The sequence below is a fragment of the Plectropomus leopardus genome, chromosome 6, assembly GCF_026936395.1.
Source record: "Plectropomus leopardus strain MGB_pleo_1.0 chromosome 6, ASM2693639v1, whole genome shotgun sequence".
NCBI classification, from domain to species: Eukaryota; Metazoa; Chordata; class Actinopteri; order Perciformes; family Serranidae; genus Plectropomus; species Plectropomus leopardus.
In genome coordinates, this window is record NC_142181.1 from 25,392,542 (window position 1) to 25,411,776 (window position 19,235).

The 19,235-nt window shown below is 39.5% G+C and overlaps 1 protein-coding gene across 1 annotated transcript in view; it reads right to left on the reverse strand.

Annotated features, from left to right (window-relative positions):
* Positions 1-19,235, reverse strand: part of pitpnm3 (PITPNM family member 3) — a 116,848-nt gene that overhangs the window by 26,527 nt on the left and 71,086 nt on the right. Inside the window, exons 7-11 of the mRNA XM_088079076.1 lie at positions 11,839-12,028; positions 10,521-10,643; positions 9,112-9,299; positions 3,466-3,623; positions 1,641-1,811 (exon numbers count right to left, since the gene is read on the reverse strand). Coding sequence (XP_087935202.1) covers positions 1,641-1,811; positions 3,466-3,623; positions 9,112-9,299; positions 10,521-10,643; positions 11,839-12,028 — 830 coding nt within the window. The remainder of the gene's footprint in view (positions 1-1,640; positions 1,812-3,465; positions 3,624-9,111; positions 9,300-10,520; positions 10,644-11,838; positions 12,029-19,235) is intronic.

Sequence of the window (19,235 nt, forward strand, 5' to 3'; positions counted from 1 at the left end):
TCTATAATACATAAGCCACTTTTATGCAGAGATTGTGCTATAGGGCCGTAATGAAGTCCACCGTGATACCACCCTTGCATTTTTACACAGAACCAAACAACAACAATCATTTGGCTCCAGTGTACACTGCATCGCGGCATCCCGCAATTAAAAGAGGCGTGACATTTAACACACAAGCGTCGGCCTCCAGCGTGACAAATAATACATGCTTTTGCAGTGCTTTCTCAACGATTTACCTTCTCTGTTATATGGCGGCAGATCTGGAATTTCATTGTTTTCCCAGTTAATCTTTGTACTAGCCACTATGCTAACAGCTGCTTTTTAAATCTCCTGTGGTGGGTTGCACACATAAACAGATTGTTAAAATGTCATATCCGTGCTGCCCAGGGTTATTTCTTTCTGGCTTTATGTTTTACAAAGACATCATTTCGTGGTTGTTACTACCTCCTGTCCCGGCTCAGAGGCGAGACCACGCTGCCCCCCCCCCTTTCCGTGAAAAGGTGTTATACACAGAACAGCGAGGTGGCATAACAGCGCGATATTTCCGCCTTGAACGGACAGTGTCAATGCAGCTATAGCTTCATTTTTTCAATATTAGCAAAATGTTCCAGTAAATGTTACGGTATTTTGATTGAACTCATACATTGACCACGTCAGTAACGCAAAAGGAAAACTAATCCATGATCATTCTGAGGTCTTTGTAGGGATACTATCTAGTATCTAGTTAGCTTATTATATTGACTTTAATTTTTTTATTGTAGAATTGCCATCACATTTAAATAATAAGAATGTGTGAATGGGGCTTAAGTTAATTAGAGGGTCCTGTTTAGACAAAGTGTTTCTTCTCTTACTAACGAATATAATGTACAGCAGGGTTCCTGATAAGAATCATCACTGAAAGCAAAATGGGAATATCTCCATATCACTAAGATAAATTTGACAGATTTTTGCTTTGAGTTATACATATTGCTAATTATTGCATTGCAGGGTTTTGAATTTCTCAGACCCCTGCACCAAACTACAAAGACTAATCTTCTGATCTGAGCTCATGCTTGCAGGCTGTTAGCTCAAGAGATCAGTCCTTGCCCTACTTTCTCTCTGTGAGGTAGGTGGATGGAGGGGCAGGGGAACCAGGCAATGCGTCATCTCTGCTGTTTAGAGCAAGTCTCTATGTCCCAAAAGTGGGCTAAAACATGCTTCAAATAAATCAGTAGCTCATTAAGGACTCTGTCTCTACAACCAGGCCCTCCAGGGGGATTACAGCAGTACTGTGCCACATCTAGCACACTAAAATCTCCATACTGTACCCGATTCTCAGAGAGCAGTGGCAGGCTAAAGGTAGTGCACCACAAGAAGATGAAGTATAATTACTACAAACTTCAGGCTTGGGGGCAGGATTTAGCTGTGCTTCTGCAGGGCAAGCTCACACAGACGGGTTTGAAGCTCCTTGTGCACATGTGCATCTGTGAAAATCCACATTACTAAATGATAGAATCTCTGCTGCTGTTACTAGTCCCACTAACATAATTCCTTAAAGATATACCAGAAAATAGATTAACCAATGAAATATTAAAGAGGAGCTGCTTTCACATATCAAGATGATTGAAAATTGATTTCCCGGGTTGAATCACACATCATACCTATGAGCATCGTGCGTCCATCTCCCAGAGGGTAGCGCTGGTACCGCGGCACAGCAAAGGGCGGCAACTTGTGGAAGAGAGGCTGTAGAAGAGGTTCCAGTCTGGAGGCTGAAGGGTCCGAAGGGTAAAACAGGTTGAAAATCTGAGAGCAGGCTGGATGGAGCTGGCTCACTGAGGGTCAGAAAACACAATGGAAAGGTAAAGCCATTAGAAAGTATTAAGGATGGAGGTGTTTCACCACCACTTTTTCTTCCAGATTCTGATACCTGAACTTGTGTATCGGCTGATACTGAGTACTGATCCCATAATTGTGTTTTCAAATAAACAACAGCTGTATACTGACCTTGTATGGATGTTGAATGATTGATATCAGGTTTACACACACAGAATTTATGATACTTAAACAACTAAAACATCTGCCACCAAGTATTGATTTTATATTTTTGGAGCTGGACTTTATATTAGGAGCGCTACTGAAATATTTATAACCTACTGTTTGGTTACTCATAGTACGTGTACCCTCGGCACAGACGGAGCCACAGAACATTAGGCACAGTGAAGACAAACTTAACCGTTTATTGTGCTGGGTCTAAAATTTTGCTTTTACGTGCCTCTACAGCAGCTGCTGCTCCTTTCCTTTAATCTCATCAACTCTGACTGCATCGACTGATCAATCATCCATCCCACGACTCAATCTCCTCAAATTGATGCTGATGAAAAATAAAAAAGAACTCATGACGAGTTTTGCCTGCGCTGCAATAATGGACCCACAAAAACATATGAGAAGAGACAGAATGATGAAAATAAGATGAACACACACACAAGATAAAAATAATGTTTGAGTGGCAAAGAAGAACAGATTTCCGGTAAAACTGTCATTTTATCTGTGTGTGAAACTACTTTAAAGTTTATTAAGAAATTATGCGGCATCAGATCAGTGCACTCACGTACTCGCTGACACACGATATAGCATTTTTAGGGAATATTGGAGGCATTTCCGAAACGTAACGGTAACAGAAAAACTCTAATGTATACAGTGAAGCATGAAGTGTAGCTTTATCACATGAGCAACAAGGGGGATTCGTAAACATTAAAGGCAAGACTACAAAGGTCGAGATGATGATAACCTTTAATCTAGCATTTTCTACCAGTTTTTATTCGTGTAAATGCTCGCTGTCAGAGGACCTTATTTGGTAGCAAGCTACATTAAACAGTGGAGCAGGCAAGGGCGTAACTTTGGTCTGAGAAGTGGAGGGGAAACAATAAAACAAGAGGGGGGTGTTCTGGTGACCAGAAAAATCATATGCAAATACGATACCCCTCTGCAGAAACTTTTTAGAGAATATAAGAGCAAAATCAGCAGTTCAGCTCACATGCTCAGCATGAATTGGACGGCTGGCTAAACAGTAGCATTCTAGGTACAATTTTTGTGGTTAAAAGAAAATACTTCTTTGTCACGCAGGGGGTAAAATCAAGTTGAAAATCTGTTGAAAGTAATTGGAGCCTTTTAAAAATTGTTGATTATTCTCACTGAAAACATCAGGTAAAGAAAATCCAGCTGTGTCATGTCACTACAGTCATATTTCAATCAATTCAAATCAGTCAAACAGACTTAATTTGTAGAGCACCATTTATACAGGTTAGTGCAGTCAAGTGCTTTAAAGGTGAGTGCACACTAATAACAGCAGAAGAAATAGACAGCAAAACAATTGGAGACAAACTGCTGTTATCTGTGAGACCTCGTGCACATACTGTTCTCACATAAAGGTGTGGATGTGAAGAATTGCTCTCTCTACTATATGTTACATATGCTTTTGAGCCTTACCCTGGACAGCAGGCAGCACAGTGCGTCTCATGGCCAGCACCAGGCCCAACGGGCAGCCCAGCAGGAAGCAGTCTGACACTTCAAAGTCAAATCGACCGGGGTTCAACACCAGACTGGTGTTGCTGCCACCACGCAGCTCCACACCCTCCTTCATCAAACTGGAGAATAGACAATGACACACAACATACAATGTTACCTGTCTGTCACCATGGAATAAAGATTTGTGGTCATTCACGTTTTCCAACGTTTCTTTTACTTTTCTCAAACTTACTGGTTATTGTGAGCTATGAGTAGCAAATAAATGAGCTGGAGGGAGCCATGTGAGGATAATTAACGGCAGTTTATTCAACTATAATGTAGTGATGTTGTAGTAAGCATTCAAGTGAGATTATGATAAATGAGACTTATATTATGCTGCAGGTGTAGTTTGAGAGGTTCTTGGGGATAATATAATTAACATTGTACATCAATTTTAAAGGCTGTTTTATAAATACTGAAGAAAGTATAAGGCAGTAAATGTTGCTTCGGGGGCGGTATTAATTCAAAAGTGATAATTTGGGGTGTCACCATTCCTTTGCACTTTTCAGCAGCCCTTCACAGTTTTGCTTTAAAAAGAAAAGCAGGGTAATCTGATACTTTAAATGTCAACAACGTACAAACTTAAGTTGGGAAAGCTACAGCCTCGGTCTTGACAGAGATGAGTCAGTGTTGCGTTTACTTTGTCCTGATTCAACTGTAGGCTGGATAGTTTTAACATGCTGGGGCTGTTGTCAGCACTGGGCCTTTATGACTCAGCCTGCGCAGCCCTTTGCTCAGCCTTCACAAACTGCACCACGCTTACAGCTGTTTGAACAGCCGAGCTGGTCTCAGCCACGGCAAGATCTCTCTGCTTTCTAGCCAGCCAACATTTCCCCATTATGTCCTGCATGGGGAGAAAGGATTAGCCGACAGTCTCCAGCCATCTTTAAAAGCCAAATCAATAGTGCTTCGATTGACTTACGCTTCCATTTTGGGTTTTGTCTTCTCGCTTTTATTGTGTCCACTCCTTCACATCTTCCAAAAGTGCTGTTAAGAAACTGTCAGCCTGTCTCTTTATCTGGCAAAATTAATTACTGATGCAAAAAGTCCTCGTCACAGTCACGGCTGTGCCCCAGTATTTTCCCTTGTGTTTTCCACTTCCCCACCTAGTTCCTCCTTTGCTCCCTTCTGTCTGTGTGTGTGATGTTTGTGTGTCTCTCCGTCTCCCAGCTCGTGGATCCCTGTTCAACCAGCACACCTACCATCAATCAACTCATCACCTCTCCCAACTCACCACACCTGGCTAAATTCAGCTCATCCCCCCTCCTGCAAATCAACCCCAGCTTTCTCAAATACTGTTGTAGTCTCTTCTGTCAGGCCTCAAGAGTCCCATTTACTCTGAGAGCTGTCCTCGTGTTGTTTTCTGTACATTAACAGTTTTGTCCCTCTGTGCCTCAGGATCATTTGCTGTCCTGTAATGGATGGATTATTAAACAAGCCTACCAGGCAACCAGCCTTGTGGTCCCCAAATTTTCAAGGGGCCCCTGGCCTTTAATAGAAAAATGTCACTGAAATTGACATACTGAAGAGACCACAAAGAGACACAACAAGACCACAAAGAGATGTAAAGGAACTGCAAAGAGACTTAAAATATCTACAAGTAACAAGCAAAACAACCACAAGGAGACACAAAATGACCGCAAAGCAACCAAAAAACTACCAAAAAAGAAAAAAAAAACGTATTGCAAGGCACAGCATTACCTCAAAAAGACCAAAATGACCACAAAGAACAGACACAAATATCTGCAAAAAAAAAAACAAGCAAAACAACCACAGATACATGAAACAACCACAGAGACACAAAACAACCACAAGGAGTGACAAAATCACTACAAAGTGACACAAAACTACAAGGAGACAAAAAAAGACTGGAAAGTCTTCCAACCTCCTTCTCTGTTCACTATTGCCCTTCTGCTATGCGCCTTAGTCTGCCATTGTTTTCGCACCACTCACTCACTCACCATTTCCTGTTGACCTGCAATAAACCTTCTTAAACTTCCCTGAGTCATTGTCCTGCTTTTGGGTCCACCCCTGAGACACCACAACACTCACAGGTAGTAATCCTGCAATCCATTGTAGTTTGAACTCGGGAAAAAACAACCTCTGACACCCAAAGTGCCAAGAAATTCAAGTCAAAATTTCAAGTCGGAAACTCAAGCAAGATTTAGCCAGTTCAAGTCTGTGGACATAATCACACCTGACATCACGGTAACAGTTTCATCAGTTTTTATTTTATGTAGTGTTTAATGTCTTCTCTGTTTTGTTAACATGCTCCAACAGCAAAAATGAGTTCTACAAATGTATGCTTTTGGCTATGGTCCAAACTTTTTTGCTCGGCATGTGTTTACACAATTCTGAGCTGTTGTGGGTTATTTTTTATGAGCAATGATGAACAAGAGAGTTGACTTATTTTAGCTACAAGCTGTCTTATTGATGTAGGTCCTGTGAAGCTTAGAGGCTTGGTGGCAGGTGTCCATGTTTTTAAGCAGAAGTCCTGGGTCACAATAGATCGGAAGACAGGAATACCCACTCGTAATTATCAACTTCCAACTTTCGATGGATTGCTGACATGCTGACATGTTAAAAAATTCACCCAGCAAAAAGGGCCTTACATTTTTTAACCCCGCTGACATGTTCATACAGTGTTATCAGCAAGAGAATCAGCCATACCTAATCCATCAACTCAGGTGATATCAGAGGAGAAGCCAGACTTCTAACAAAAGTAACACATTATCATGAGCTCTTTGATTATGTAATCAAGCTGGAGGCTCACGGTATCTGTCACAGTTCACAAGCAGAGATCTGTGTGTTGATGAGCAGAGTCGAAGGTCAGCAGGTACACACAAGCTGCAGGCGAGCGGCTGAGGGGTGTAACTAATTTGCATATTCATAAATCCACACATACAAAATAAGGCAAAGATGTATAGTTCTATCTCAGCCATTTTAAGGCACAAAGGGGTGTTTTCCATGAAAAAAACTCTTTATATGTGATTCTGATGAACAGAAATTGTTTTTTTGTGGTTTAATCAATACCTGGAGAGGAACTTCATTTCAAGAAAGATCTGTGCTCAAAGCAAGCGCACTTTGCATTCAAATGCACAGTAAACAGAAAAGTGAAGTGTTATTTTTGCTTCCTTGATTGGCTAAATTTCCCTTTTAGCAGCTGAAGCACCTGCCATTTAACTGCACAATGTACCCAATAAATATAAATATAATAGAAATATAACGAAAATTACTTACTGTTATCGAGTAAATATATGACACATTTTTATAGGGGTAATGGACAATGAACACATGACATGTATCAAAATGCCCAGCTCTTTACTGTAGCAGCAAATAGATGTGCCACTGATGCCTATCTATTAGACTAATAGATTTCCTCACAGGCAAAAGCCATGCATAAACCCTTTCTGTAACTCTAACTGCACATAATCTCTTTTTTCCTGAGCACTTCAGACTAAATAAATGTCTAAATTTCACAGATTATGTCAATTAAGATGATTTTTTTTCTCATCTTTGTTTCATCACCATCTGTTAAAATATCAGTGAAATTAGCCAAAACACACATCCCTAACAAAGACAGATTGGGTAAAAATGACACAAAGTGAAATAAATGGTAAACAGAAAAGACATGCCTGCTGCACTGAGTGCTCTCTCCTGGGTTTTCGAAAGTGTTGAGACCATTTGCACATTATCTCACAGCCAATTCCCACACAGGGCCAATGCAGAGCAATGTGCATGTGAAAAGAAGAGAACCCTGCAGCAGCCAAGAGGCCATTCTGATATGAGGGATTATGTGTGTGAAAATGAATTTTAATAAGCGCTCTTGTTGACAGGGAATACACACTGGGAGGTGCAGTGGGAAAGAGCACCTCCAGGAGCAGAGGTTACCCTCTACACAACAGGACTCAGAAGTGTAACAAGAAGTAAAAGGTGAGAGGTGCAACACCATGATCACAACGTGTCATAACTGTGAATAGGTGGTATCCTCTCTTCAATGACTGTGTTACTGTGATGGTGTAAGGCTAGTGGAGTGTGTAATTTGGATTGGGAACACTGGTTGAAGTGTGTCAACATGGCAGCCCTACTGCCTCCAGCCACCAGAGACCCAGCTGAAATCACCAGCAGTGCTCGGACTCCCACACAAACCGGCTGGCACAGGCTCAAACAGGTTATTTATAGTCCAGCAGAGGCAGGTATGCCAGTCAAGCTGCAAATATTGATAAAGAGCAGGGGCTAAGACAGGATAAAGACAGGGGGACACTTTCTAGGAAAACCTGGATGATGGCTGGTGAGCAACATCTGGGTTATCAGATGAACCCATAACACACTCATCAGTGATCGACAAATGTTGTCTGACAGAAATGGATGAGAGTATTTCTTTTCTGTACGTCTGATGTGACTTTTTTTTGCCAAAGTGTGGATGTTATGGGGCAAAAATGTACAAATTTAAATGCTAGAAATCATAAATTTTCTGTGATATTTTGTTTATTTTAGACTTAAACAAAACACAGAATCTCCTTTTGCTCCATTGTATCTCCATATTTTCAAATAGTAGCAAACTGCTGTTGTTAGATCTAGACTAGAGTTGTACAAGATATTGTTTGTTTGTTTATACCTCCCCTTCTTGCACCGGCCATTGTTGTAAAGAAGAAGCAGACTGATTTTGATTATATGCTTTTTCCTTTTTGTGTGCATGTGTTTATGTATGTATGGTTTGTGCGCAAAACTAGAAAAGAAAAACAATTGGTTTCACACTGAAGCCATGCAAGGTCACTTACTATGAGGAGATTAAAGAAAAACATCTCATGCATTTTGCCATTGAAAGCCTTTTGACTGTTTTTTTATTTATTTTTTTGCACGGATCTGATTCGAGTTCCAGAGCTTGTTCTTACTTATATTATGGTGTGTGTGCATGATTCTGTATTCTATTTGTGTATACTGCCGTAAACTCTAACCACTAATATAGGAAAATTAGCAATGAGATACAGCTGTGTCTGTACTTCTATATCATGATACTGATATATAAGGTGATGTAAAGCATTCTGTAGAAAACCAATTTAGAACTTGTAGTTGTGTAAAAAACAAAAACAGAAAAGAATGGGGGCACCTGTTGTGTAAATGTATCCTGTTTATCTATTTATTTTTAAATTCTAATTGTCTTTCTTTTTTATGAGTAATTTGTTCATTTGTTAACATACCTTTACCATGTTGTCATCTGTCATCATACGTGCATGTAGCTCTGTTTGTCATGGTTTAGGTTGCCATAGACACAGTTTTTCTTATGGAAATGATAAAAGGCATGATTTTAAAAAAAGGAGAGATTTGTTTGTTTGTGGCTTATAAAGCAAATATCTGAAAAACCTTTGCACTTCATCTTAACACAAAATTTCATAGAAAAATCCAGTATAACCATAAATCATAAATACTGAATTACTCATATTGTAATACACCCAGAGATATTTAATGAATATATACTCAATATAAAGAGCATGGCAAGATCTTTGATGTTAGACAAAGTTATGTTGTCTCAAAGTATCATTGTATCTGTCCCTGTCACTGTCCCACCTGGAAAAAAAGCTGTGCTGGCCTGTGGACGTGGTGTCTCCATCATACGAGTCGCTCTGCTTACGGCTGAGAGGCGGCCCACTCTGGCTGTGCCCTTCATTGGGAGCGGAGATATCGATGTTGCTCTTACTGAGCCTCTTGCTAGAGCTCAGACCCAGGCTGGACTCCCCAAGCAGGCCCGAATTATCCTTAGAGGGAAGAGGAGGGTATTCATCATTCTATAAAGCCTTAAAGCAGTGGGGGCACCACGAAATAACCACACAGGAGTTGATATGTTTTGCCAGGTGAACACCAAAATGTTGGAAGGAAAAGATGTACTTTTGCAAGAGGGAATCTTTTAGATGTGGCTGGATTGAATTGGTGAAGGAGAGTTGAAGAGAGGAAGGAGCAACAGAAAGAAAAATGGGGATCTTTTGACAATTAGCAGGGTGAAAAGGACATCAAATAGTAAGCTGCTTCAGGAGGGCAGTTCAACACGAATATGATAAATGTACTACATGAACGCCACCGGAAAAATTCAGATCCTCATTAAATCATTCACTGAAAAAAATGGAAATCCAAACACAAAAAATTTGGACTTGAGAAAACACAGTGCCATGGACAATGCTTCTAGTGTACTGTGACATTTCTCAAAGCTGTGACTTGAGAGCAGTGTTGTACTGAAAAACTGACACTGAAATAGACACAGCAGAGGTGACTGTTGGGTATGAGAGTCCGTCTGTTTGTTTGTTTACTGGAGAGGACAAGTGGTGCCACGTGTGAACCCTTGTAGTAATTAACTCCCTGATGAAGATGAAGTACAACACACGCATGTAATCTTGATCATTTGCACTGATCTCTTAATCAGTGCTTAATCACCTGTTAAAAAATGCTGCCACCAGTCCCCACAGGTCTGTGCATCATCATCATCATCATCATCATCACCATCATCATCATCATCATCATCATTGTCATACAACCGAATCGCCAGAAAAAAATGTTGCCTTTCTGCAAACCAAAAATACATTTGCACATTATAATGTAGCAGATACATTGAAATATTTCAACAATGCTGTTGTTAACACAAACAGGTTGCTACAAAACACCCGTGTTTTGAGTCTTCAAATCCATTGGAAAAAAAGATTGCTACAAAATAGCTGTTTGGAGCCTTAAAAGCTAAGCAATTACTTGCTGTAATACAAAGAGTGTTGTTCGTCTTAAACAGTCTTCTGCATGTTGGCAGGCATTTCGTGAAGGTGACACGCCATCCACCATCCCCTCCACCTCCTGATGACACAGTCAGCCTCAAAATGATACGTATATGCAAATGTAACATATTGTGGTTTGCAAAAACATTCAATGCCAACATTTTTCTTCTGGCGACTGAGCTGCATCATCATGATATCATCGCTGTAACAGTGAGCTCCTACCTTCAGGCTCTCAGTGCTGTTGTTCCTGCTGCTGTTGTTGGGGCTGCCAGGCCTCTGGTGGTTACTGAAGCACAAAGCATCGAAGCACAGCACACCTCCCACACAGTCGCCCATCAGGCATACCTGCTCAAAAAAACATGTAATTCAGACATCCTCCACCAGTTAAGGACTTTACAGGAGGACGACTGCAATTAAAGACTGATAAAACAACATTTACCTGGGACAGGAAGGCTTGACATTCACTCTGTACCATTTCCTTATTATATACAAATAACATGCAGTTTTTACTACATACTAACTATCTTAGGTTACTATTTTTGAAGTTTAATGTACAAAGAATCCATTTTGTTGGTATGATGCAATGTGCTGATGGGTATACGCCATAAGACCACTACCACTTATAAAACATCACATAGAGCAAAGACTAGAATATGTTTCCCTAAGTGTCTCATAATTTGCAGCTCTAAGCAGCTCCTTTCACAAATCAAGCATTTTTTTCTGACTTGTTATTGTATTTAATTGCTTTATAATTCTTTGTGATTTATGTATACATACATACATACATATATATATACTATTTTATTTACCATGATTCATACTGTAAATTTCAAATTGTGTTGTTTTATGTCTTTATTTATGTCCTAAGGTTTCTTTTGAAAATGAGATATGAGTTGATAGAGAAAGGTTTATATAGTTTACAAAAAGTAGCAAAATTTAACACCTAATCAAGAGTGACAGGTATTGGTGAAATAAACTTTATTGTAACCACCCTTTGGAGTTGCATTAACCAGTGTGTCTAAATAATATGCCTTTATCTAAGGGGTTTCATTTCAAACAAGCACTACAGCAGCTGACTGAAAAAAGGTAATGAACCAAAAAAAACAACAATCATCTTTTGGACACTGCCATTATAGCTGTTGAACTGCCTTTCTAATTACACTTTATACTATTATTATTATTATTATTACTTATAAAGCAAAGAGAAGTTGGGTTTTTCAAAGCCGTAACCTATTGATGTTAAATGCAGCTCAATTGTGAACCACCTTTTCCTGGATCATTACCTCACAAATAAACACAGCACATCACCAAGAGCCTTGTAGTTATTATGTACAAAAGAGTGAAAAGTGGTCCGCTTAAACAACAGACATCTGGAGCCCTCTGAGGGTCTGAGCTCCCACAGAATACATGGCCCTCTAAATAGCAATCCTCACTTCCACTGACAGTCATTGACTTCTATTAAAGTGCCTACAGCTTATTAGTCAGTGATGAGAGACTCTCTTCTCCTGTCCTCTCCAATCAAAAGAAGTTTGAGACAGACCTGGCCCGCGAATCCTTGGCCATCCTCTGACTGCAAGAAGTTGTGGTACACCTGGTTGGCTCGGGCGATCACGGTGGCCACGGCATCCTGGTAGCGAGGTGAGACAATGGCCAGGAGGGGGAGAGCAGCCAAAGGCAGGTGGTCAACGCTGCTGGACACACAGCTCTCGTCATAGCTGTATGGGTTCAGACTGGAAGGGGAAGGAAAAGGGGAATGACACACGACAAAAAGGAAGAAACACAACAGATTTCGTAATCATTTTACAGTAGTGTTCCCATACAGATTTAAATTAAGTATACCGCCACATGGTTGTATGCCTCAGCGCACCAGAGAAGTTTCAATTCCAGTTTACATTCATGTCTACGAAAACAGAGACGTTTGATGCACATTATCCCCCCCAGCAGAAAAGAGCTATACATTCAGCACAGTTTCAAGGTGGGTCGTGAGTTATGGCCAAAAACATGTTTTATGATGTCACCGTGACCTCGACCTTTGACCTTTGACCACCAGATTCTAATCAATTCATTCTTGAGTTGAAGTTGACATTTGTGCCAAATTTGAAGAGACTCCCTCAAGGCCATGTTTAGATATTTCCTTGGCAAAACATGAGATGGATGCATGGTCACTTTGACGTTGACCTTTGAACCCCAAATAGTAATCAGCTCAACATTGAGTCCATGTGGATGTTTGTGCCAAATCTGAAAAAGAAAAAAATCCCTTAATGTTTTCTTGAGCTATCACTTTCCCAAGCATGAGATAGACAAGGTCAAGGGGTGTCCGACTATAGCATAGAGGTGTTAAAATGGAATAGTAATGGCACTAATGCAAAGTGATTTCAAAATAAATGAAGGTTATGTTCATTGAATTAAGTTGTCTAAAATCAAATTCTTCAGGTGCTCCTTTGGGATATGCGTCCCCTTGACTTCCTAAATTTATTAACATCTCTTTCAATCTGTTCATGACACACTTTATCTGATTTAAGAGAAGGCTTTCCCAAAATGCTACTGTGTGTGTGACTGAGTGTGTATGTGTGTATGCGTGTGTGTGTGTGTGTGTGTGTGTGAGAGAGAGAGAGAGAGAGAGTGTGTGTGTGTGTGTGTACATAAGCAAAATAAGGATAAGAGGGGTGTTATCTCAAAGAATAAAACACAGGCAAATCTGCACAGGTAACATCAATAAAAGCAGAATCTTTGTGTCTTTACTGCTGTGTAGACATTAATTTGTGTGTGTGTATCTGCTTGTGTGCATCACAATAACAGTGCAGACGTGAGACACTTCATGTGTCAGTGTGGGGAAACAGTAAAAGATGGCATTGCCCTGCACTCTCTCCTTGAGCAGCAGAGTCAACCCTGTCATCATCCATCAGATGCTCTGATTACGGGAAGAAGCAAGCAACACCACATCAAGGCTGAAATATGCCAGAAACTACTGACACCTCACTGAGCAGAAAGGCATAACCTCCCTGCAAGTATAAGGGCTGACAGTTCCTGTGTAGCAGTGACGCAAACATTTTTATAAGGCAACATCTTGGGAAGGACACAATTGCTCCCAGATATTGCTGACATTACAAGATTATTAATAATTCCATGTGTTCAGTAGGATACAGAAATATTATATACAATACAATAAATACAATATAATATTTGATATATTTAGCCTTGCTTAACACCAAAACTGAGAGTAAGAGGAGAAAAGGGCGGCCTGTAATTATTTTCCAAACGGCTATTCTATGTATTCTTTCAGTAAACAAGTCCCATGAAAAAACCAAAAGGAACAATTTGAAATCTGCTGCTCAATACTTTATAATTCCAATAAAATGTCAGTGGCACTCAGCTCCATGCACATTTCCTTCTACTGACAAGTAAAGCCTGTTTTGTTTATATAGCCTGAAATCACAGCCACAGAAGGCTTCACAATCTGAACAACATAAAACCTCTGTGCCTAGACCAAGAGGCCACCCGTGGGGATGAAAAATAGCATCAACATGGAAGTGCCAAAAACTGCAGTTTCTTGAATGTCCACTGGGGGCTGGCTCCAGATGCAACTTTATCCTTCTAGACACCCATATCAAAATGCCCAATTTAACAGAGGAAATAAACATATTTTCAGCCTGCTATGAAAACAGTTTTGGTCTCCATTGGTCGTATTGTATGAGGGGTGAAATTTTACACAGCTCAGCCATTTACATTTCATCAAGGCCTAAAGTTATGCATATTTGAGGGTGGTGCCACTTGAGTGACGGGCTGTTTGAGAGGTGTCACTGCAGTATATGAGTCAAATCCAACCCTCAGCAGCTTCAACCTCTTGTCCAAACATTGACAGTTCTAGCTCAAAAAATAATAAATAAATAAAATAAAATAAAATTCAAACAAATAAAAAGATGGACGAAATACCAAACTACAGGCTTTCAAGCAGAAGTCCAAATATCAATGAGAAATAATGGGTAGCTACCTCAGTTTTTCTATATAGCCTATAGTCGAGACCCCTAAATTTAAATTAGATCAAAACTGATACATAATAAAGATCTAAATCTTTAAAAACACAAATATATCTCCTAAACAGCTTACTACTATGGTTTTTAACAAAAGCTACTCAAACAGGAATAAGTAGTGCATTTGCCTGGTAGTATTTTCAGCTCCAGATACATACATGCTACAGGACTGTTTGTGTGTACTGAGTCAGAATCAATTATAGTGTCTATGTTTGCTGTAAAGAAGGAACAGTCTGTGCAGCACTGTGACTCACTGATGTGTTTTTCACAGTTTTTGGAAAGCAATGGAGCTCTGGGACAGAGAAATTACGCAGGGTTTACACAAGGTTTTTAGTGGCATAAATTCATGGTTGGTGTGATGATCTGCCCTGATCTCCTCTTGATATCATATTTTTCCTTTGTTTAATTTTTTTTTCGTCATGCATTGTGTTTCCTTTTTTTGTTACGTCTCTTCTCATTTAATTTTCTTCCTTCCCGCCAGTTTTGATTGTCAGTCCCACCCTGTATTGTTTCACTTGTCCCTCACTTGCAGTCTACTCACCTGTTCTCACAATTAGTGTCATCCTATTTATACCTGCCCAAGTTTGTTGTTCTTTGTCTGTTTGTCTTCATTTTTTGTCTTGAGTTCTGTTGCCACTGCTCTCCAAAATCTTGACAGCTGGTTTGTGCCTTTTCACGGGATGTATTGACATAAAAAAAAAGAATATTAACCACCATGTAAATATAAAAAAACAAAAAGTACTTAATGAACTCATGCATTGGAGCAAATAATCAAATGCAGAACAACTTGGCCCAGTGGTCCTGCCATCATTTTTAAGTTACTGCTTCTACACACTTTCCACCTCCAACACTGAACAACCCCAATGTGACCTCTGGAGGAAAGGTAGCCAACAAGATATAGCATGGAAAAAAATGTTTTGAAATTGTATGCTTTGATTTGGCAAATCGTTTTTTCAGTCTTTGCCCTACTCTTGCACAATGATGACTGTGTGCGTACATATGTGTTTAAATAAAGGTTTACAGCAGTGCACGCCTGAATTAACTGTATGGACACATTCTGGACCACTCTCTCTACTTAATTATTATATATTTTTTTTATCTTATTTAAGTAAGCAAATCAGTACATTTCCCAAAACAGAAGAGATACTGTTGTTGTTATGTTAATTTGATGAGCGTGATTTATTGGTGTGTCCAAAAACACCAAGCAGGCCTTTGTGCCTCTGGGGGATTAAGAATCTTTTTAATTAAAGCCAAACATTGTGCTGTCATGGTTACAATACTGATTCTCCCGGTCTGGGAACAATTGGGAGCATCTTAATGTTCTTTCACTGATTGTGAATGTTCTGTTGTATATTCAGATTAAGCCATTTACTTGATTGTTTACTCTGATTGCACAATTGTTTAAATCTTCTTATTATATTCCTATTTCCAGGAGCAAGGCACTTCTAATTATACTGATTAAACTTTGCAAGTTTGAGAACTTCTTCCAAAAAAAAACGCTCCACCTCCATTATCATCACGTTGGTTTTTTTTTTAATTACAGCCATGATTCTGGCCACCACCCCTTCATAGCTATGGCCAGTTTCTGTTGTCATGACAAAATACCATGCTGCAGGCTTGCTGAAACCTGTTGGGGAGAAAAAAAGGCAACTGATGTAATTGTTGTGCTCCCAGCAGCAGTGTTCACCAGTCAGTCTATGACATCTACAGTGGATAAAGCCAACTCCACAATCCCCACTTTTAACACTATAGCACCCACTGACCGATCTGTGTTGAAAGGCTTTTATTTACACCAGCCACCAGAGTAAATGGATTAAAAATGTCCGAGCAAACCTATTCTGTTTGACAGAAATATGTGAAAATCTAACTGGCAAACATATTATTCACGATGGATTTATACATGCTTTCTGCTAAATGCCAGATATAATGCCAAAAAAAAAAATTAAAAATCACAGAACACTACTGTGTTTTGTATCTTTGACCTGCTCTGAGTAGGTGAGTGCCGCATGCAAAAGCACCAACAATACTGAAGTTGCACTCTGCCATTGATTGCTGTTTACATGCCCCTGACTGCTCCTCCTCCCCCACTGGGCAAAGTCAAGTTTACAGCAAGTAACCAAAATATCAATTGGGTACAGGTGAGAAAAAAGTGTGTAAGACCAACGAAAATGCCATCCTGCCAGCCAAAGCTGCCATATTCCACAAGGTGTCACAAAAACAAAGTCTGTATAATCTCCCTTTAGAGGGACAGTGGGGAATTATAAGCATGAAGAAATTATTCCCAAGACCCAAGTCAGAAAAGCTTGTCTCTTTCTATGTCTATATCATAGACTGTATTAAGGTCTTTATGCAGTCTGAAGCAATGGTAAACAACATCAACTTGTGCATGTCTATGTAAAGTACCACCTCCTTTCAAAATAAGGAAAATGTGTGCTAAATATCTCCAAAAATGGCTGACCTGTCTGACTTACCTAATGCACATATTGTAATAAGAACATTTTTTGACCTGTTATATTTATCATGATTTAATCCCTTCAGGATGTTGCGGCATATAATGCCCAGTTTCACGTCAGCAGATATTTGACATAAAGCCGTTAAGATAACAGTTAGCCCTGTATCTGTGTGCAACTTTGTCCCAGGAGCAGAGCTCACACTTCAGCAGCATATTAATTTTACATTATGATATGGCAGCCACTTCAAATAAACTATACCATTAATTTCAGTAAAAGTAGTTAATATTCTGCATATACATTTGAAAAGACATTCAGTAAGCAAAACTGTCTAAATGTTGTATTTTATTAGTGTCACGAATTCAGTATCTGACCAAATGTCTTCCCTTCTGTTCCTGAGATATGATGTTTTTGTTGTTGTTAATGTTTTGCAGAACATTATGATGTCACTTTGAAGTTGTTCTTTGACCTTTTGCATATAAAGTGTCATCAGTTCTTCATTTTAACTGCCAAATCCAATGAGTTCATCATTAAGTCCGAGTGGATATTTATGCTGATTTTAAAGAAATTTCCCTCAAGTTGTTTTTGAAATATCACGCTCACGACAATGAGACAAATGCTCGTTCACAGTGACATTGACCTGTCACCACCAGCATTTAAAAAAATATAGTCCATCACTGAGTCCAAATGAACATCCGTGTCAAATTTGAAAAATAAAAAAATAAAATTCTCTCAAAATATCTCAAAATATGTTCACAACACTGAGAAAAACTAGGTCACAGTGACTACAGTGACCTTGACCTTTGACCTATAAACCCCTATAAAATCTGATCAGTCCATCCTTGAGTCCAACTGGACATCTGAACGAAATTTGAAGAAATTCTCTAAAGGCCTTCTTGAGATATAAAGTTTGCAAGAATGGTACTTGATTGACACATAAGCCTTAAAGCCTTAACTGCAAAATTTTGGGGGTTCTCTTGAAAAACCCCTGCGGTGCTTGAGGTGAAAATTTGTACAGCAATATACCAGTGTGCATGTGTCAAATTTGTGTGTTTGTGTTTGTGTGTGTGTGTGTGTGTGTGTGTGTGCATGCAAGAAAAGCCAACATGCTGAGTGGATTTGTTGTATCAGCAGAGCATAGTTATGCTTGATTGTGTAGTTTTGTAAGAAGCCTTATTGTTAATACAACCATAGGTGATGTCTGTGCAAAGCGTGTATACGCAGTGGTTATAATCTTGAATATTGTGTACTGAATCTGTTTAAGACTTCAGCATAACACTGGAGCACTAGATCGAGTAGACCCCCCGAATGCCATCGGGTATTTTGCACACTGTGTTTGAACATACCAACGGGCAACTCGGAAACATAATGCCTCCAGCCATCGGTATTGTCGTCACAGAGTCATAATCGATTTTAGTGAAAATGTAATCGAGGTGTACAAACATCAATTTTAAGCAATGAACTCCATGTATTACTGTGATTATGCCTACTTAAATTAGAAGAATTATTATATAAATGTAGTAGTATGATAACTTGTCTTAATGACATTATAATTGGTATAAGTCAATGAACAAGTAAAAGAACACATAACTTACAGAAAAGACAATTTTTGAGATGAGTAAGTAGGCACAAACCATTCCCAAACTTTATGCCAAGTCACAAATACTAACACAAACAAATCTGCAGTCAACCTTCTCTAGCTCCTGCTGTATTAGGCCCCTGCACTGTGTGAATGCTATTCCCGAGGGCGACTTACTGCAACTGATTCTTGCTTTGAGCCGCTTCCATGCAGCTTTGTAAGAAAACAGGAAAAAAGGAAACCTTTGTAAAATATTCCGTGTCACTGGAATGGCACTGCACACAGTTATTTGCATAACAACAGTGCCACTCATTCCACAGAAGCTGCTGTGAGAGAAATTCAGCTCCAAAATTCAAACACAGGGGTAGCGATGTATTGCTGCAGGAGGAAGACAACAAAATATCATCAGATCATCTCGTAGTTTATTCCATTTGTTTATTAGGTGCCTGTTTATTGAATTTTAGGAACTGAAATGAGAATTCCAAACCTCCCAGCTGAGTGTCACTAAGGGTTTGGTCTGAACTTTGTGGTTCTTGATCTTATTAAAGTCTTGTTAACAACTGCTGCTAACACACACTCCTCAAAACACACACATGCCATCGAGAACTATAAAAAAAGCTCATATTAACATTCCAAACAGCTCTACCTCTGAGTAGGGTTCACAAGTCACAGGACAGGAACAGAGGTTTAACACCTGCTGCGCCGCTCAACAAATGTCAGGTGAGGCACTCATTATTTGTGTTGCATAATTACTTGATTATGCAAGCACTTGTTATTATTATTAATACAAAGCAGACACTGTTTTACATGTAAAAGAGTGCACATAAATTATTTGTCGGTTTCTGTGTGTGTGTGTGTGTGTGTGTGTGTGTGTGTG